Source organism: Podarcis pityusensis (assembly GCF_964106645.2).
Source record: "Podarcis pityusensis genome assembly, chromosome: 10".
Taxonomy (NCBI): Eukaryota; Metazoa; Chordata; class Lepidosauria; order Squamata; family Lacertidae; genus Podarcis; species Podarcis pityusensis.
Genome location: NC_138035.1, coordinates 61,699,880 through 61,721,445, shown reverse-complemented (window position 1 = coordinate 61,721,445; position 21,566 = coordinate 61,699,880). Strand labels below are relative to the sequence as shown.

The 21,566-nt window shown below is 43.1% G+C and overlaps 1 protein-coding gene across 3 annotated transcripts in view; it reads right to left on the bottom strand.

Annotated features, from left to right (window-relative positions):
• Positions 1 to 21,566, bottom strand: part of PLXNB2 (plexin B2) — a 347,788-nt gene that overhangs the window by 72,389 nt on the left and 253,833 nt on the right. For all 3 annotated transcript variants that reach the window (XM_081023406.1, XM_081023404.1, XM_081023405.1), the window contains exons 7-10: positions 15,919 to 16,019; positions 11,224 to 11,350; positions 6,490 to 6,640; positions 3,668 to 3,779 (exon numbers count right to left, since the gene is read on the bottom strand). In XM_081023406.1, the coding sequence (XP_080879532.1) occupies positions 3,668 to 3,779; positions 6,490 to 6,640; positions 11,224 to 11,350; positions 15,919 to 16,019 (491 nt within the window). The remainder of the gene's footprint in view (positions 1 to 3,667; positions 3,780 to 6,489; positions 6,641 to 11,223; positions 11,351 to 15,918; positions 16,020 to 21,566) is intronic.

The window sequence follows — 21,566 nt, the reverse complement described above, 5'->3', positions numbered from 1 at the left end:
GTGGGAGGGCATTCCACAGGGAGGGCACTACTACCGAGAAGGCCCTCTGCCTGGTTCCCTGTAACTTGGCTTCTCGCAGTGAGGGAACTGCCAGAAGGCCCTCGGTGCTGGACCTCAGTGTCCAGGTAGAACGATGGGGGTGGAGACGCTCCTTCAGGTATACTGGACCGAGGCCATTTAGGGCTTTAAAGGTCAGCACCAACACTTTGAATTGTGCTCAGAAACGTATTGGGAGCCAATGTAGGTCTTTCAAGACCGGTGTTATATGGTCTCGGCGGCCGCTCCCAGTCACCAGTCTAGCTGCCGCATTCTGGATTAGTTGTAGTTTCCGGGTCACCTCCAAAGGTAGCCCCACGTAGAGCGCATTGCAGTAGTCCAAGCGGGAGATAACCAGAGCATGCACCACTCTGGTGAGGCAGTCCGCAGGCAGATAGGGTCTCAGCCTACGTACCAGATGGAGCTGGTAAACAGCTGCCCTGGACGCAGATTTGACCTGTGCCTCCATGGACAGCTGTGAGTCCAAAATGACTCCCAGGCTGCACACCTGGTCCTTCAGGGGCACAGTTACCCCATTCAGGACCAGGGAATCCTCCACACCTGCCCACCTCCTGTCCCCCCAAAACAGTACTTCTGTCTTGTCAGGATTCAACCTCAATCTGTTAGCTGCCATCCATCCTCCAACCGCCTCCAGACACTCACACAGGACCTTCACCGCCTTCACTGGTTCTGATTTAAAAGAGAGGTAGAGCTGGGTATCATCTGCATACTGATGAACACCCAGCCCAAACCCCCTGATGATCTCTCCCAGCGGCTGCATGTAGATGTTGAAAAGCATGGGGGAGAGGACAGAACCCTGAGGCACCCCACAAGTGAGAGCCCAGGGGTCTGAATACTCACCCCCCCACCGCTTTCTGAACACGGCCCAGGAGGAAGGAGCGGAACCACTGTATGACAGTGCCCCCAGTTCCCAGCCCCTCAAGACGGTCCAGAAGGATGTTATGGTCGATGGTATCAAATGCTGCTGAGAGATCCAGCAGAACTAGGAAACAGCTCTCACCTTTGTCCCTAGCCCGCCGGAGATCATCAACCAGTGCGACCAAGGCAGTTTCAGTCCCCTGATGAGGTCTGAATCCCAACTGGAAGGGATCCAAATGGTCCGCTTCTTCCAGGCGTGCCTGGAGTTGTTCAGCAACCACTCACTCAATCACCTTGCCCAAGAGTGGAAGATTTGAGACTGGGCGATAGTTGGCCATCGTGCCCGCATCTAAAAATGGTTTTTTAAGAAGCGGTTTAATAACCACCTCTTTCTGCGGGTCTGGGAAGGCTCCCTCACGGAGGGAAGCATTCACCACCCCACGAAGCCCATCGCCTAGCCCTTCCCGGCTAGCTTTTATAAGCCAGGATGGGCAAGGATCAAGGAGACAGGTGGTTGGTTTCACTCATCCAAGCAGCCTGTCCACATCCTCGGAGGTAACAGATTGGAATTGATCCCACGCAATTTGACTAGACAGGACTCTAGCACTCTCCCGCCCCGGCCCTGCTCTCACGGTGGAGTCTACCTCTTCCCGAATCTGAGCGACTTTATCTGCAAAAAACTTTGCAAAATCATTGCAGGAGATCATGTGGCCTGTACTGGGCCCCGATGTAACAGGTGGTTCCGCCAAATTGCGAACTACCTGAAAAAGTCTCCTGCTGCTGTTTTCTGCAGATGCAATAGAGGCGGTGAAGAAAGTCTTCTTCGCCGTTGCTACCGCCACTTGGTAGGCTCGACATTGAGCTCTAACCCGTGTCTGGTCAGCTTCAGAATGAGTTATCCACCACCGGCGCTCTAGCTGTCTCAACGATTGTTTCATTGCCCTCAGATCTGTAGAAAACCACGGGGCTGTCCAGGCTCCATGCAATCGGAGAGGGCGCTTCGGAGACTAACAGTCAATAGCCCTGGTTAACTCCACACTCCAGCGGGCCACCAGGGAATCACCTGAAAGGCCAACAACATGGGATAAAGCATCCCCTACCACTCTCTGGAAACCATTTGGATCCATTAAGTGGTGGGGGTGGACCATCCGAATCGGTTCCACCTCCCTGCAGAGGGGAAGGGTCGCTGAGAAGTCCAGTTGCACCAGGAGTTGCACCTCTCTGTTCCTTTCTTCCCTTCTCCTCCTTTACAAGGCTTCCTTAGAATTTCATTTCATATAGCAATAAATAACTTCACTTTTTTGGAGAACAAAATTGTATTGTGGATTGTCAGCTGCCACACAAACAGTCCAAAGATTGTCTCCTGGGTTTCCAGTTGAAAGAGAGTCATGTGTTTTGCAAGAATGACTTAAAAGCCACAACCACCACAAAGTAAATGGGAAATTCAGAAATCTGAAAGGAGCCATGTCCCTAAGATGGCCATGTCTTTTATTTAATTTATATATTTTATTTAAGACACCACTTAATCATTAACATTTCTAATCATAGGAAGTGATATTGAAAGTTGGTCAGCTGTGGCGATACTTTCTCCTCCCATGGTAGACATCAGAAGCATGGAAAGCTCAAAGGAAGTGGTTTGAAACCAAGATCCAGAAAGTACTCTGGATATTAGAACATATTTATTACTAATACAATCCAGGGACTCATAAGTTTCATTTTCGGGTGAGTGTTCCTTATTAAGTGAAAAAACAACAACAGTATGTTTGTGACCCAAAGTGTCAAATTGACAAAACAATGATGGACAGAAGAAAAAAATCTTAGATCAGGCATGTCCAACTTCAAGTAGGCTGTATCCAGGATCAAAAACTGGCAGCAATCTACCCCAGTCTGCCATCGTCATTCTTCAGCGAGCGTTCCCTTCTCCCACCCCTCCAAAGTCATTAAAATTTAATAAATAAATAAATAAATAAATAAATGGGTCTTTATTTCACAGATACAGTAGTTATGTTTGGATATCATCATGGCAGAGCCAAATAGTTACTAGATGGACAATTAACTAAACAAATGAGAAAAGTCAAACGATATTTAGATATTAGGTTTCACAGATCTGAGGAGCCAGTCGGAGCACGCCAGGCTTCTCTCTCTCTCTCGGTCTACCAAAACCATGGGTAGGCAAACTAAGGCCCGGGGGCCGGATCTGGTCCAATTGCCTTCTAAATCCGGCCCATCTGGGAATCAGCGTGTTTTTACATGAGTATTTAAAATGCATCTCTGGGTTATTTGTGGGGCCTGCCTAGTGTTTTTACATGAGTAGAATGTGTCCTTTTATTTAAAATGCATCTCTGGGTTATTTGTGGGGCATAGGAATTCGTTCACCCCCCCCAATATTGTCCGGCCCCCCACAAGGTCTGAGGGATAGTGGACTGGCCCCCTGCTGAAAAAGTTTGCTGACCCCTGACCAAAACCAATCCCACGATCGATCAACATGTTGGACATGCCTGTCTTAGATATATTATATCATCAAAGATCAAATGCAGTAGAATTAAGACATGGTGAACGAACAAAGATGAAGTAGGGCAGCATGTTTTTCGTAATATACTTTGTGGAGCCTGATGAAAGGGAAGCAAAAGTACTGCGCAAATAAAATAGGAACCCTTCAGTTCACTCAAGAGACTTCACTATTATAATATTTGAATGCACGTTGGGTTTACTTGATAGGATGGAGAACGAAGTTAGGCAGCTAGATACTTACGGTTCATTTTCAATACGGTTTATAGCTTCTCGACAGTCATAAAAAGGATATGTACCCGATGCAAGAAATATATTATCACCAAAGGTCAGACGCAGTAGAACCAAGACATAATCTACCAAAGAAAAAAGAGGGGGGAAAAGATTGATTTGCGTGGGGGTGCTTTATAATGAATACTTCTTGGTACAGTGTTAATGCCTATCCAATACATTTCTTGAATTTGTGGGGGTTAGTGTGAGAACCTTCTGTTCCCCCTAAATGAAACTGCATTAAATGTCCAGGAACTAAATGGAAGAAAGAAAAAGAAAACCTGATAGAAGTATGATAAAATGTTTAAAAGTCCCCGACTATTAGATCAGGAAAATGCTTATTCAAAAGGGACAATGTATTCTACTACTGAAAAATGCAAGTCAGAAAAACCAAGGAAACTAAGGCACATGAATTCAGAAGATGGTGTTTTTTATTTTATTTTTATTTTTTTACACTATCAGGGTGTGCAATTTATGAATCACACACTATGAATAAAACAAAAGGAGTTTCTGAAATAACCAGTATGTGTTCAAAATAATAAGCAAAACTTTGCAATTTGGAAAGCTGGTCAACTTCCTCCATATACTTCCTCCATTAATGGGATTCTAATCTGGATTATTGCTGAACTCAGGATCAAGAGCTATATATAAAAATGGGAACTTCCTCAATGAGGCTTCCAGCTATTCCTTTTCCGGAAATCATTAAACCCCCCTGACAAGTTATTTCACAAGCTATTGAGCAATTTCAAACTCAGCTTTCTTCTAACAGCTTCTTGAAAGAGTGGTGACAGCTCAGATTTAAACCCACTTTCTGAAGAATTCTATTGAAAATTCCAGGTTGTTTTTCACTTTCTCTCATATACTGGGGTCAGCTGAAAATTGCTGTTGTTGTTTTTTAAGCGCCAGTTAATTCCAACTATGTATGTAAGTATGTATTTAAAATGCTATTTACAAGTATTCTTATTTGCATTTGCTAAATCTTCTCAGGAGAAATGGCTGAGATTTCTTACAGTCCAATGGGAACTACTGCCTTTCACATGCAACAATCTGTAGAAGATGGCATCATATGGCATAAAGTGTGTGCTTGCTACTGTCAATAAAAATTTATGGATTACTAACAAGCACAAAATGTGTATATAAGGCCCCAAATGAACAAATTTTCACAGTAATTATGTATCATCAACAGAGATCGCCTCTGTAAAGGTTTTTGGAACTTCGGTACACTGTGTGGGCATTTTATGAGGTCGTTTTCCCTTGATCTTAGGAATGTGATGGAGAACACAGCTACCAGGACTAACATGGCAACAACATCAAAATTTCCAACATAGTTTTCATTCTTCATTAACCAACAGGGGCTCTCTAGTGCTTACCAATGTTGAAGGTGAATGCTTGTCCTCAGTGGCATAGCATGGGGAGGGGGGCCAATGGGGCTGTTGCTGCCACCACCCAGCCCTGACAGGTACCATGGGTTAAAGGGCACCATACTTGCCTTGCCCCGGGCACTTCCAACCCACGCTATGCCACAGCTTGTCCTTCACTCTTTACAGGTTTAGTGCAGGCGGTATTGGGGGTAGTGTGGCTATTGCATGTAGCAGCTGCCAATCTTTTTAATTCAAAAGGATGACTGGTTACACGTCTTGGGCCAATACGAAGAGCAGTGAGTTAGGTAGGGAACGTATGTGTGTTTCCAAAGCAATTAGAATCATAGAATCATAGAGTTGGAAGAGACCACAAGGGCCATCGAGTCCAACCCCTTGCCAAGCAGGAAATACCATCAGAGCACTCCTGACATATGGTTGTCAAGCCTCTGCTTAAAGACCTCCAAAGAAGGAGACTCCACCACACTCCTTGGCAGCAAATTCCACTGTCCAACAGCTCTTACTGTCAGGAAGTTCTTCCTAATGTTTAGGTGGAATCTTCTTTCTTGTAGTTTGGATCCATTGCTCCGTGTCCGCTTCTCTGGAGCAGCAGAAAACAACCTTTCTCCCTCCTCTATGTGACATCCTTTTATATATTTGAACATGGCTATCCTATCACCCCTTAACCTCCTCTTCTCCAGGCTAAACATGCCCAGCTCTCTTAGCCGTTCCTCATAAGGCATCGTTTCCAGGCCTTTGACCATTTTGGCTGCCCTCCTCTGGACACGTTCCAGTTTGTCAGTGTCCTTCTTGAACTGTGGTGCCCAGAACTGGACACAGTACTCCAGGTGAGGTCTGACCAGAGCAGAATACAGTGGCACTATTACTATAAGTACCGTATTTTTCGCTCCATAAGATGCACCTGACCATAAGACGCACCTAGTTTCTAGAGGAGGAAAGGGGAAAAGCCCCGCTTTTTTGGGGATCAGGTCACAGTTGTGCAGCTTCTTTTGCAAAGGGGAAAAGCCCCGGTTTATTTGAGGATCAGCTCAAAGTTGTTGAGCTTACTTTGCAAAGGGAAAAAATCCTGTTTTTATGGGGTTCAACTCACAGTTCTGCAGCTTCTTTAGGAAAGGAAAGGGAGCCGTTTCTACAGTTTCCAGACACATAATCTAATCAGCCAGTCACATGTCGCTGGGGAAACAAACAGGCTCTGTTTGCAGAACATTCAACAATGGAGGCCTGGGAGCAAGGGGCCAGGGCCAGAAAGGGAGCCAGCGATTGACCACACATTCGCTCCATAAGACGCACAGACATTTCCCCTTACTTTTTAGGAGGAAAAAAGTGTGTCTTATGGAGCGAAAAATACGGTAGATACCTTCAAAGTTGGAAAGCACAGGCATATATATTAAATGTGAAGACCTGCTCTTTTATTTACCTTGGCCTTTTGTCGTTGGAGGGATTTCATTAGGAGGGTTGCAGGTAATAGTCCCTTCTTGTAACTTCGCCTCATGCCTCGTTTCCCCAAAATGACACCAAAGCTGGTCATCTACATTTAAAACTGGGAAAGGGCTGAGAGTCAATTCTACCTGAAAATGCAAGCAAAAAGAGGTTGTCAGAAAGCAACAAATAAGAGAAAACCGTGGATTCCCACATGGAGGAGGCAGAGAGGAAGGGTAACAGGGACAGTAGCAGCAAGGAAGAGGAAAAAGGAATGGAAGCAAATGTGTTGCACTGGTGGAAAACCCCCCCGAAGAAAGCTTACTAGTGCCACATGTTTTATTACAATAATGTCCTCTTCGCTGATAACTAGGATTCTTAACAACCTTATTGTAATTAAGGGGCCATAGTTCAAGGGTAGTGTTTAGCATCTCAAGTTGAAAAAAAAGTAGCATCATTGCAAAAGACCCTGGAGAGCTCCCATCAGAATAGACAGTACCAGAAAGGTTAGCAGTCTGACTGTGAAACACAGCTTTTTATGTTCAAGCCTCAAGTCAGAGGATGCCAACACAGAAATCAGGGTTACATTCAAAAGGAGTGACAAAATGGCTTTAGGCAAGCACTACGTACATTGCCTGATGCAACTAGGCACTATAGATCACTTTAGAACACATACACACACACACACACACACACACACGAGAGCAGAATAGTATTTGAAAGTAATCTATTTTTTATAATTTTTATTCAGTTTTTAGCAATATAACCATGTAACAATGCACAACACTTAGACATCCTCGATCTGGATAACACAGAAACACACACAAAAAAGGAATATTTCTAATTGAGATACAGTCATTTATTTAATTTAAAGTATAGTTATGAAATCAAATTACTTTCCTTATTAGGTTATTAAGAAAATGGAACCAGAACTAACATCTTACAAGACTATATAGGAGTATTTCTTCTGATATTCTTAAACTCCACCTCGCCAAGAGCAGTATTTTGAGAGGCAGCTCAATAAAGCCAAGGTAAAATAATTCCAAATGTATTGGGAGATTTGTGGCACCTAATTTGCTGTTCTCTTCTGTAGTCCTCAGAATGCCATTCCTCAAAATGCAGAATGCAACATAGATCAGAACACAGAACGTAGATCTGTCCTTTCGGTACCTCCAAAGGAGGGTTGCTCAAAAAAAAAAAACAAGACCAAAGCTGATTTAAAATGCATGATAATGATAGTGACTCCAAACACCCTCTCTGTTGGGCTGGGTATGTTTGTGAGGCCTGATGCAAGTCATTTTGGGACCAGGGAGCTGGTCTTGGATCTGCTAAATCCCAAGCTGGCACAACTGATATCACATGACAATTTGCCTGCACCCTGACTTCTGTCCTAGCCGGCAAGTGGCGGGCTTGCAGGTGTGGCTGTGGAGCTGCCGCTACCTAACCAGGAATTTGGACCTGCAGGGTGACATTTGCACAAAACTATCTTTGAAGGAGGTCACTTTAAAAAAATAATAATCTGAACACTATTATGGTTTGGGGAAGCAGGCATTTTGTTCTCCCACCCAAAAAATATTGCAAACTAGCTGTGTATACTGCAAACTGTGCTGTGCTGTTCTTTGTAAGTTGGATTGAAAAGCACACCATTTAAATTTTGTGGCACGGCACTGTTGATCGGCGCAGACTTCCATAAGAACCTATAGCGTGCTTTGGTCATTCTGTCCCATTCCACCAGGAAGAAAGCCTGGGGGATTCGATGAAGTAGAAATAGAAATATCCCCTGTAAATAGTACATCCTTAACTGAAAACCTTTCTTTTCCCCTTGGCGAAAAGCTTGGCAGAGATGGAATTACACTCTGTCATCTTGTCCTAAAATGTGCTAGAAAAAAAGAGAGTGTTCTGCAGGGTTTGTTTTGTTTTGGCTTTTGGAAAGCACAAATGCAACATCTATTGAGCACAGAAGTTATTCAAACTTTTCCAACATAATTAAAGCACGTTAACCGCACTGCAACAATAGCCGGAGGACACAGCAGGAGTCACAAGTCAGCCTGGAAAGAATCAAGACGCTTGTTTTGAAAGGGCAACAAAGACAAACTTTCCTCCAAAAACCCTCATTCACAATTGGAGAGATGATGTAGAGCTTTGGGCTGCTGGGGGACAGAAATAAAAAGTTTCCTGACAAAGAGGGATGTCTGGTGGCTTCATGAGCCTCAGGGAAAACAGCCAACTGAGCATTCAAGTGTTTGATTATTTCTGTTATATAAGGAAACAAGCAGCTAGAATGAAGGTGAGAAAACAGGGTGGGTTAAAAATTTGCTTGAATTGACCGGATGCTTGAGGACACACCGAGCTATCTGCATGCTCTCTCTTTTTTATGTTTCATTCTGCTTTTGTCCGCTGTTGTGTGACTTTAGCAATTGTACAGCCTATTTCCCCCCCCAACTGAGACAGTTTTGCCTTTGGGAACTGTAACATACCTGTAGCGAATAAATGAACCATACGAAAAAGGGAATCTAGCTGTATAGACAGAGTGTACGGAAGTGCTGTGTGTGTCCTCTTGTTCTAAAATAAATCATTAAAAAAAACCACACCTTTGTTTCCCGCCCCCCAAGGAGAACATTTTCTTTATTCTATAAAGCAGTGCACTTGTTCTGTCATTTGCACAAACACATAACATTTAGGTGGTCTGAAACTTCCATTACTTCTTTTAAATTGGGGTGTAGAAACTCCGGCTCACAGATCAGAAGTGGACTGCGAGGACACTTTGCCCAAATCATACCCACTGGTACATCAGTTGACGCTACTTAAAAGAAAAGGGTGTGTGTGGATGCTTCAAACATCACTTTACAAAGGCCTTAAGACAGCCGTTGCACTTCCATTTCTGGCTGAAATGGGAGCATGTGGTGCTTTTTATCAGGGGATACTCCAAGGTACACAGGGCTGGCACCTCTTTTTGTTGTTGTTAAAAAGTGTGGCACATACTGTAACAACTTCTTGGTGAGTAAGGTAAAGGTAAAGGGACCCCTGACCGTTAGGTCCAGTCGTGACAGACTCTGGGGTTGCGGTGCTCATCTCGTTTTACTGGCTGAGGGAGCCGGCGTACAGCTTCCGGGTCATGTGGCCAGCATGACTAAGCCACTTCTGGTGAAGCAGAGCAGCGCACGGAAACGCCGTTTACCTTCCCGCCAGAGCGGTACCTATTTATCTACTTGCACTTTTGACGTGCTTTTGAACTGCTAGGTGGGCAGTAGCAGGGACCGAGCAACAGGAGCTCACCCCGTCACGGGGATTCGAAGTGCCGACCTTCTGATCGGCAAGTCCTAGGCTCTGTGGTTTAACCCACAGCGCCACCCACGTCCCTTCTTGGTGAGTACCAGCACCTATTTTTCTGGGGGGGGGGGAAGCACTCGGAGCACGGGGGCTGTTGGGACGCCTTTGAGTCTCCTTGCATTCCCCTCTAGGACTGGGAGTTTGAAAGGGGACAGCCATGCATCTCTCACAGGTAGGAGATGTCATTATTTGACATGAGATGTCATAATGTGATTGACAGGTGTGTGGTTCTGGCCAGCTGTCAAAATTTGAAGCATGAGGTCGATCCTGAAAAAGATCTGGCCCATGCAGCTGTAAAAGTTTCCCAGCCCTGTGTGAAGTTGTTCAATGTGTACCTTGGGAGTCTTGCGGACCAGGAGAATAACAAGTTTTATCGTGTTAGGAGCATCATGCTGAGTCAGACCATTTAGCTGGGGGGCAGGATGCCTTCTGAGGCATCAGAGCTGTTCAGCTGGGGGGCAGGAGGCCTCTTCCACCCCCCAGCTGAGCAGCTCTGTGAAGCCCCATGCTCTTCAAGCTTGCCCTTGAGTCTGAGAGGCATCGGGACTCACTTTCAGTGTAGGCCTGGGCCATGTATCTTGGAAGAAGCAGCTGAGATAAATTCCACATACCCGCATTTAGCTGCTGATATATCACGGTGTTGAAAACAAAGTATCGCCCAGCCCTAGCACTAAACTAAATCACCAGAGGGTGAGCTGTTGTGCGAAGCATAGTGACAATCTGCTTAGCCATTTCCCCTGTTGCACTTCCAAGATGAGACATGAATCCCAAACTCATAAGGCAAGGTTCACTGAAACCCCACCTACGAGCAGTGGGAGAGTCCTCTAAATTTGATAGTCCTTGAAAACAATTAGTTCTTCTCAGTTAAAAAGTAGACGGCAAGGGGAAGGGATCCCTTACATTTTTTAAAAAAAATGACAAGCATGTGAGCTGTTTGCACTCTTTCCCCCCTCTCCCCTCCAACTGCAAGAGCCCTAAGGAACTGTGCCAGAGGTTTGTGCCCAATCCTAGCTCACTGCCATCCAGCAACTCTTTCACAAGTTTTCCCCCTGCCTTCAAGTAGGCGCTGGTTGTGAGCAGAGGCTGGATGATCCGCGGAAGGCTTTCACTGTGCAATTAACAAGATGAGTAAGTCCCTGGCAGGGGGTGGTGCTGCGGACCCCTTGGGTGTGTTCCGCAGACTCCCAGGGGTTCCCAGACCCCTAATTGGGAACCGCTGCTTTAGAACATTGCAAAACAAATGCACACATAATTATATGCAAGGATAATTCTCTCACTCCTCACACAATGCACTATGATTTGGATTCTCTCTCTCTCTCTCTCTCTCTCTCTCTCTCTCTCTCTCTCTCACACACACACACACACACACACACACACACACACACGATCCTGTTGCACTTACGTTGCCTGTGGCTCCCCGGCTCATATTTTGAGGGTAAGCACTTGTAATATTCAGGCAAATGCCATCTGGGCTCCAGAGCCAGTGGTTTTCCTGAGCTGATCTTGCACAGTCTTTTTTCCTCGTGCATCTGGAATAAATAACAAAATTTAAAGTTGTCCGAAGTAATTACATTTTAAAAATCCGCACTCATTAACCCAAAATACAAAAGCATTCAAATGCATAAGCACTGGCGGTGGAAAGGTGGCATAGAATGTGTGCTTAATATTTCTTTTCTTCTATTCTGTTTACTTATTATTCTTTATGACAGGATAATTACCTGTTAGCATTTTCAAATTACAACAACAAACGTTCAAATATTTATCTTAAATTCAATGAACTGTACACAAAGTGGGGGGGGGGACCCTAACCTAGTATTCAAGCAACATGTTAACAGAAAAGTAGTTTAGCTGTTAAGGAACAATATTGTGCCTACAGAGTGTGGAAATTTGGAGTGTTTTGCTTATTCCTTAACACACTGCAAATTTGTCACCAGGTCTTTAGTCTCGGCCTGAGGCTTAGCTCTGTCAGCTCATGCTTGAGTCACAAATGAAAACATACATCCTTGGCTATAAGATTGACTATTCCCCACTGCTGCTGGGAAAGTGAACTCAAGGAAAATTCTTGAAATATGAAACCACTTTCAGGTTCTCTCCATCATTATACTGAATCCAGTAGATGCAGAGGTGCCAAGCAGAATTGTAGAGAGAGCAACACAAGGATACCTATTGCGGTCTCTGGATGGCTAAATATTTTACTGACATGCCTTCCTGAAATGTAAACTATCATGAAGGGCAAGTGCAGCAAACACACTGCATAACAATGGATAACAACAAGGAGTCATCCGACATCTTAAAAGACTGACAGATCTGTTGTGGCCCCAAGCTTCTATGGCTAGAGCCGATTTCATCAAATGCATCGTTTTGTGTCAATGAAAAACTAGGAGCTCAGTATTTGCCTACACTAAACTTACACAATATCGCCTCTGCTAACCGACAGTGGTTCTCAGGGTTTCATAGAAGAGTCTTTACAATTCCTATCTGGAAATGCTGGTAATCTTAACCAGGTATCGTCTACAGGAGTTCCTACAACTCATGAGTTCTATAACTACATCCTTTCTCCATCAATACAACTATTGCTTACAGTATGGTACAGGTGAGCCCTAACTTTGAAAAAATAAAATAAAAATAAAGTCATGCTGACTGCAATTCCCAAAATTGCATTTGAAAGAAAACATAACCAGAGCAGATAATTTAGTAGCAAAAAAAAATGCAATTCGGCGGCTTGCGGGAGATCAACTGGGAGGCCTGTGCTGAACTCAGAACCTTTTCCTTTCAGTTGTTTGGGGTGGCGGGAGAGTAAAGAGCCAAATATCAGATCATTGGCAGCTGCAGTCCTTGGAAAGGCCTAGGACCTCTAGGAATTTGGTGCCTCATGAAACGTATATCATCTGCTGTGGATCTGCAGCCTTCATTTTGTGACTGGTATTGCAGCTCCCAAAGACACCAGGCCTAGATACTGTGTATGACAACAATAGCTGGGAAATTATTATTTTATTTTATTGTTTGCCCGCTCTCTGTAACTCCAATATCCTTGAACCTGTTTCCCTCTTGTTGAAATTATAGATATCTGCATTGGGTTCCAATATTTTTCTGCTGCTTTTAATGATTTAAATAAAGCTTGTTTACAGTGGACGCTTGGGTTGTGAACGTGATCCGTGTGGGATGCACGTTCACAACCAGCAGCGTCTGCAACCTGCAGTGGTGTGTCTGCGCACACGTGGGTTGCAATTCAGTGCTTCTGCGCATAGCGCGATTTAGCGCTTCTGCTCATGCGCAACAGCTGAAACCTGGAAGTAACCTGTCCCGGTACTTCCGGGTTTCAGTGGTCTGTAACCTGAAAAAAACGCAACCTGAAGCATCTGTTACCTGAGGTATGACTGTATTTTGTTCTTTTAAACAAACAAAAACCTGGTGTGGATTTCTGGAAAGCGATTCCAATTCTGAATCCAGTGCCCCCCCCCCTCTCTCTGTGTGTGTGTCACTGAAGAGGGTTTTGGACTGACTTAGAGTCTCTCATTCTGACATTTGGACCTGCAACAAATTTCTGCAGTATGTCTTGTACCTGTTCACGATTCCAATCACGCCCTATTCTAGGACACTCCATTCCATTTCCCATAGATTCCTAGTCTCCATCCACCCCTACCCTGCCCAAAGCCAGCCAGCATTTCATTGCCCCCCCCCCCCCCGAGCGTACAATGCTCCCTGGGCTCTTTTGTGGGGAGGGGGTCCTCTTTAGACACTTGGAGACTTAATTGTCTGTAAGTGTATGTGATCAAAACTGGCTGTTTGCTGACAAAGACCTTTGAAAGTCTTTAATAATGAGGTCAGGAGTCACCATGAGAAGTCTTAGAGAAAAGCTGAGATCCCCCAACCCGGCAATATGCAAATATGCCTTTGCATTCATAGGTAGTCAGCCTCTCATTCAAATTAAATTGTGTGGTTTCCTCTGCATTTCAAGTATGTATATAAAGAGGGGTTATTCTTCGTTTGGCTTCATGATAAGCTTTGAGGCAATTTTACTGCTGCAGTTAAGATGTTTGCAGTGGAAGTAGGATTCCTAAAACCTATCTCCTTTTTCCTATAATTAAGTAAACCTTGTATGCCAGTAGCATGCACTTCATATCACAAAATCCCACATGGTTCCGCCATGGGGTTAATTAACCTGGAAGTTTGAAGCAGAGGAGACTGACTTAGAGCCATCTCACCACCCCTTACTTATTTAAAAATAAGCCTCTAGCCATGCAAAAGCTTTCCTTCAGAAAATGCTAAGCCTACTTCAGAGGTATAACAGTTACCCCAGCGTGTTCAATGATAGGCCCAGGTGAGGGCCTATAATTTAATTTCAGAACAAAAAGAACAGTTACAGGTGGCGATGTTCCCCCAAATAGTACCTTGCAAAAGATTTCAAGTTCAATCAGCTGTCTGTGTTCTCACCTCTTAAGAAGTATGAAAAGTTGTGTCGCTCAAAATAAGCAATTAAAAGCAATAATAAGGGGGAAAGTAAGGGCACAAATTTGGAAATCCATGTATTGAGCTTGATCTCTTTTCAGCTCATCAGCATCTTTTATTTGCATGATGCCTTTTAATAGTTGAAGTCACGGTCAAGGTGGCTGACAACATCGAATTATTTACGTAAGTCACTCTTCCAGTTGCAGAAATATAACAAAATGTAAACCGTTATAAACAATCAGCTACCGGTAATTAAAACACCTCAATAAATAGGGAATAAAATTTCCCATGTAACAATAAAATTCCAAAACTAACAATAAAATCCCAAAACATACTCCCAATAGCAGCAAGAATAATGCATCGCTGAGTTGCATCCAATCTCAGCCCAACCTGGAGTAGACAATGGAGACAATGGATGTAAAAGGCAAAAGAGTTTTACCAATCTGAAGAGATGCCAGAGTATATGGAATTGTAATTGTTAATCCTTATAGTGATTTGGAAAACGTTCCCCCCCCCCCCGCTTTTTTCACGTTCTCACTTTTTATTTTTTATTCTAAGTTGTTTATTTTCAGCGTGTTTTTTAAAGAAACCCTAATAATAATAATAATAATAATAAAATAATAATAATAATAATAATAATAATAATAATAATGGCGATGGACGTGACTAACTTAAGTTCATGAATGGCTCCTGTTGGAATTGCAGGAGAAACCACAGCCGATCTGAGCTACATGGAACAATGGTCCAATTTGGACCATTCCTATGTGTTGTGGTTCTGAAGAAAAGCTATGACAGACCAACACAATTTAATTTTGCTATTTAGGCATGTTACAGCAGCAGAAAGTGTTTTAGAGAAATCTTCAACGTTATGAGATTTCCTGTTAAAACACTGAAGATTTTGGCTTTTATCTTGGTTTATTTTGACTTCTCATAGCTTCCAGCTTAGGAGCACGGAGGGCTAAGCAAACAAGAGTGCTGTGTTTTTTGTTCTTTTCTTTTTCTTTGTCTTTAAAATTTGTATGTTTAGTGTGTCAATAAAGTTCTGACACCCTGGTAGGAAATAATCACTACCAGGAATCTCAACTGACTTGAAGGTGTATATCGTGAAAAAGGAAATGGAAAATCTACCTCATCCATAGTCAATGTGTGTTTGGTAGAAATGGAAGGCAACTTTTTGCCACAACACCCTGAATATAATAAATTTCAGCATGTCTCTCGGTAGCAGACAAAAACTTTGTACCCTTAAAACATCAGAAACCTAAAAGCAAAATTGAAATTCAGTATGGTTCTCTTCCCTCCACCATCCAAAGATTCCCAAGTGCTGTTTTTCAGCTGGAAGGATTGTATTAAGGAATGTTTAGAGTTAAAATACTAGAATAAGACTATCACCAGATAAATGCTAGATATTCACCAGCTGTGGCTTGGCAACCACCATTTTCATGCAAATTATATACAAGCTATACAGACAAAATATGCAAATTAGCTTCCTCCCTGCTGCTCATTATATGTTTACACTGTGGTAATTTGTGATGAAGAGTTTTTCCCAGTTCTGGTACAAATGCTTTGAAGAAATCATTCAGCATACATGATATTCTGAAAAGAAATAACATGCATAATACAATATATCCCTGTAGCATGGAATACTTACTTTCCCTCTGTTACACACCAGCCGCAATACGGATCCCGGGCTTGAATGCACAGGTCACAGGTTGAGTAACTCGTACATTCTTGGACAGGCAAGCGAAACACCTAATAAGAGTAGATACATCTAATAATAAATTACGTGAAAGTGCTTTGGTTATGAATAGATTATATAACTCTATATAATTTTGTACTCCTAGCCAATTCACAATTTGTCCTGAGCTCACAGGAATTTGCTTGCACCATCAATATTTGCAGTAAACTTAAGGTCATGTTTGGGGACAAACCACTTGAGGCCACTGAGAACCTCTCCTAAAAAAAATATAGCATTAAAAACCCCAAAACAAATAAATTAAAAGCAGCTGTGTCTGCACTCTGTAAGAGTGATGCTGAGGTAGTGTGCTTTAATCCTTTTCCCTCTGCTGTTTTCCGGATACAAACCCCCGACTTTAAAGCTAAAATATGCCAAACTAAGCACATACGCACACCCACACACCTAAATGCACACTACTCATTATTACCAGTGTTCGAAGCTCCCATTGTTCTAGGTGCATTTTGCAACAGGGAATTTCATTAGTGTGAGCAGTTTCTGAGCTCTGGGCGCAGTACTGCGCCTAAGATTTCGGATTAAAACTGCAGAGTGGAAGGAAAGGAGAACCCTTTTCTGCCTCCCCACTTCCAGCTACTCTCTGAAGACTGGAGAAGAGACCCTCTTAAGAATATTAGCGGGGTGGCCAGACAACGACTAGACCATGTGAAAACATAATATTTTAGCTGCAGTTCATTCATTTTCAGCTTTGTATTCTTGTTATAAAAAAGGGTGCCTAGACATTCCACTGTTGCACCTATAACCTAGGTTTAAGGTGCCGTTTAGCTCCTAGCTTTCATATCTCAGTTTCTAACACTGATTATTACTCTGGTTTCAATCATGGTGTTCAGTTGCGCCAGAAGCGGTTTAGTCCTGCTGGTCACATGATCTGGAAAGCTGTCTGTGGACAAACGCCGGCTCCCTCAGCCTGAAAGCGAGATGAGCGCCACAACCCCATAGTCACCTTTGACTAGACGTAACCGTCCAGGGGTCCTTTACCTTTTAATTTTTTTCATCACCAAAAAAGTTTCAAAAGTTACTATGATGCCATGTTTGCATATTCCTCAAGGAATAGTATTTCTAACTATACCAAACAGTTATCTAAAAGCACAGAAATATTTTAAATAGGACATTCAAAGCATGTTATACATGCTCAGATTCGAATCTACCTGTTGATATTGGATGTGGTGACGCTAAACACCTGGAAGTTTCAGGGCAATTTTATCCCCAAGGGATTGTGTTTAGAATTTCATTTGTTTTGCTTCATTGGGGATACATTCATAAAGCAATTAAATATCAATGAGATGGCTTTCTGTTACCAAGGTGGTCAGTTCACATGTCTCAAAGCCTTTTGGCTCCTTTAGGTTCACTCTACAGGTGACGGTGCAATGAGTGTGGGATTTTTCCAAGTGTAGAGATGAAGGAAACTTTAGCATTGGTTGCCTGCTGCTACTGAAAGCCTCATAGGATTGAGAGGTGCAAGAACTCTGGATTTATGCCAGTGCCTAATTTAAGATAGAAGCCAGTTGCCAACTGCTAACACAAGCAAATGTCTCTATTCAGTCATTAATTAGCCCTGACGAGGTAGATGCTTCCTTTTCTTGTAATTGGCATTGTTCCAACGATAACTTAAAAAAAGCAACAACAAAACTGGGGTAGTACCACTAGCAGGCCAGAGAGAGAGAGAGAGAGACAGAGAGAGAGAGAGAGAGAGAGAGGGGATGGAGGTAAATTCAGGTGCCTCAAAACAGTGTTTAGACTCTAATGGGATTTTGGTGAAATTTTCTCTCTCAAGGGCAGTATGAGAGCTCAAAAACATAAATAAGAGAAGGATAACTGGTAGAAATGAAAATGGAACCAACTCCAAACTCCTCCACCCCACAAGTGAATTTGGGATTGTTTCATTTTCAGGGGTTTGTTTCTAACTTGGTTTTGTTCAAACAAACAAGTTGTAGCATTATTGCTTTGAATGCTTGTAATATACTTACACAAAGAAACTTAATGTATCTCACTCAGTATTGATTCTGTACCAATCATTCTTTCTGTTCTATGTGGCATTTGCAACTTTACAGTATCCTTGTGAAAATATTTTCTCTGAAACACATTGGGCACTAAATAAACCTTGTTTTGTAGCACCTGAAGTTTCTTTCCTCTTTCTGTTTGGACTGTTCTCTCTCTTATCATATCAAAAGGTTAAGCTCATCTATCTCTGCTCTTCATGAGGGACATTCCTGTTATACCTATGTTCCAGATACAGTATGGCTTTTATTGGGTCACAATTCTTACGTATATTCCCAAACGCCACTTGTATTGTCATTTATCATCCAAAAAATCTGCTTTGGCCTGTGGCATCAGTCTCACTCTAGCATTCCCTTCTGCTGAACGTAAGTCACCTTTTGTCTTCCTTCACCTTCCTCTTTCCCCTAGAGGGATGCTTATTCCATTGCATGTCTTTAGTCTTCCTCAATCTGGTTGTTCCACAGTTGTTGGTTTGATCCCTGTGGGACATCCAGGACAACAGATTGCTCCAACACCAGAGAGCTCCTTTCCTTTACTATCACTTCCCCTTGCCTTTTCTTTTGGGCAGCAAGGAGCCTTTGACTACTTTTGAACCATTTGGGGGATGTTATAAATAACTCGGGTTGCTTCCTTGGACACTATACAAGACAGGGCTCTAAAGTGATCTATGGAAGCTTGCTTACCTCCCTCCCTCTGTCATGACTCCAATGATCCACAATCTACCTTTCAATATTTGAAGCACACAGCCACAAGACTCATATCTAGCTCATGTTTCAAGCATGTCCACACAGCTTTAGGTCACGGTGAAACTCAGGAAACTTGTTCCTTCTCCTCTCCTTTGCCCCAGTGGTTGTTGTTGTTTAGTCGTTTAGTCGTGTCCGACTCTTCGTGACCCCATGGATCAGAGCACGCCAGGCACTCCTGTCTTCCACTGCCTCCCGCAGTTTGGTCAAACTCATGCTGGTAGCTTCGAGAACACTATCCAACCATCTCGTCCTCTGTCATCCCCTTCTCCTTGTGCCCTTCATCTTCCCCAACATCAGGTTCTTTTCCAGGGAGTCTTCTCTTCTCATGAGGTGGCCAAAGTATTGGAGTCTCAGCTTCAGGTCTGTCCTTCCAGTTAGCACTCAGGGCTGATTTCCTTAAGAATGGATACGTTTGATCTTCTTGCAGTCCATGGGACTCTCCCCAGTGGAGCAGGTAATTATTCATAAAATCAAAGAATTGTAGAGTTGGAAGGGATCCCAAGGGACATTTAGTCCAACCCCATGCAACACAGGAATCTCAACAAACTCATACACGATAGATGACCATCCAACCTCTGCTTAAAAGCCTCAAATGAAGGAGACTCCACCACCTTCTGAGGGAGTCAGTTCCACTGTCGAACAGCTCTTCCTGTCAGAAAGTTCTTCCTGATGTCTCCTTGGAATCTGCTTTCTTGTAACTTGAATCCATTGGTTTGGGTCCTAGCTTCTGGAGCAGGAGAAAGTATCATCCTCCACATGACAGCCCTTTAGATATTTGAAGATGGCTTTCATATCTCTTAAGTCTTCTCTTTTCACACTAAACATGCCCAGCTCCTTCAACCGTTCCTCATAAGGTTTGGCTTTCAGACCCTTTATCATCCTAACCACCCTCTTCTGCACACGTTTCAGCTTGTCAATATCCTTCTTTAAAGTGTGGTGCCCAGAACTGGACACAGGACTCCAGGAGTGCTCTGACCAAAGCAGAATAGAGGAGGACTATTACTTCCCTTGATCGGGACAGTATACTTCTGTCGATGCAGTCTAGAATAGCATTCCCTTTTTTTGCTGCTGCATCACACTGTTTACTCAAGTCAAGCTTGTGGTCCACAAAGACCCTTATATCTCTTTAACATGTACTAATGGTAAGCCAGGTGTCCCACATCTTATATTCATGCAACTGGTTTTTCCTGCCTAAGTGTAGAACCTTACACTGAAATTCATTCTGCTAGTTGGGCCCAGTTCTCCAATCTGTTAAGGTCATATTGAATCCCAATTCTGCCTTCTGTCTTAACTCCGGGTTCCTGCATGCAAAAATGTTATTATCTTTGAACCCAAATCTGGGTTCAATGGTTCCCCCAAGTAGTTAAGGTTAAAGGGACCCTGCAATTTCCCGTAATATACAATAAATTCTGGATAAAAGGAATTCCAAATATCACACCTCATGGATTACAATGGTCAGTGAAACATGTGAACAGGCCCAGATGTAGGCTGGCAAAACACTCATAGTCATGTGAAAAAAATCACTCAATAATCCTAGCACTAAATTGTAAGTCATTAGAGAACTACAAATTAAATTTAAATCTACTCTTCTTGCTTTTTAAAAAAATCTTGAAGAGAATCCTTTCGCAGAGTTGATTATACTAATCATGCCTATTGCCCAAACAAGCACCTGTAGACGATTCTTAATGACGCTTTGAATTTGCTGAGCAGAAGATGGAGGAACAGACCCTGAGCCACAAAGCTAGCAGGAATAATGACTACTTTGTGCTGTTCTATTTTTGAAAGGGAATACTACTAACCCTCAGAGCTTCTGCATCTGCTTATGTGCCACATAAAACAAAAGAGACTATGCAGGGGAGGAATTTCCCAACCTCTACACAATACTATTGTTGTCGGGTGTATTTGGGGCTGTCTTTAAAACACCCTGGAAACCTTAGTTGGTCTATAACTGGGATGCAAGAGGCACTGGGTGGTTTGATCATATTACAACAATGCTTCTGTCAGCTGTACTGGCTCCCAGCCCATTTCAGGGACAAATTAAAATGGCTGTTTTTAACTTTTAAAGCTCTACATAGTTTGGGACAAGGTTACCTGAAAGACTACCTTCTGTCATTTGTTCCTATTTAAACCCCAGTCCCCAGTGCCTCTACTGAATTAACTGAGGCAAGCCACCACCAGTGTCTTTTCAGTGGTGGCATCTCAGTTATAGAACAGCCTTCCCAACGAGGTTTGCCTGGCACCCTCTTTGTGATCTTTTTGGTGTCAGGCCTTTGTTCACCCAGGCCTTTTAAATAAACTGAGGTAAATGTCATCTTCCGCTGTTTGTTTTTTGTTTTTTTAAAAAGCTCTCTTAATTTTGCAATACCTACTTGCTTTCCATTTCCCTATTTGTCCCTGAAAACGCTGCATCAAATCCTCTTCATGTACACATTACTTGCTGGGTTTTAAAAAATATATATATTATACACTGTAGAGTTCTTGGTGCCATAACTCTGGTCCCAGGAAGCACATGACAACCAGCTTTCAAATCACCAAAATTACCAATGATAGGCCATGTGGTCCAATAGTTTGCATGCTGGACTTGGGCTAAGGCCAAGCCGAACTACACATTACACCAGGAGATCTCTTGGGGCTTTTTGCTTTGGCCCAAGTGCATAATCAGCTGCTGCTTTACACCCAGAGTTCCTTCACATCTCTATCTAATGAGGACGAGCCATTTGCTTTCCATGAAGGAAGCTATGCTAAAGGTTGCTTTCTTTGTGTACTTGTAATGGGTTTGCACAGTTGCCTGCTGAATGAAAA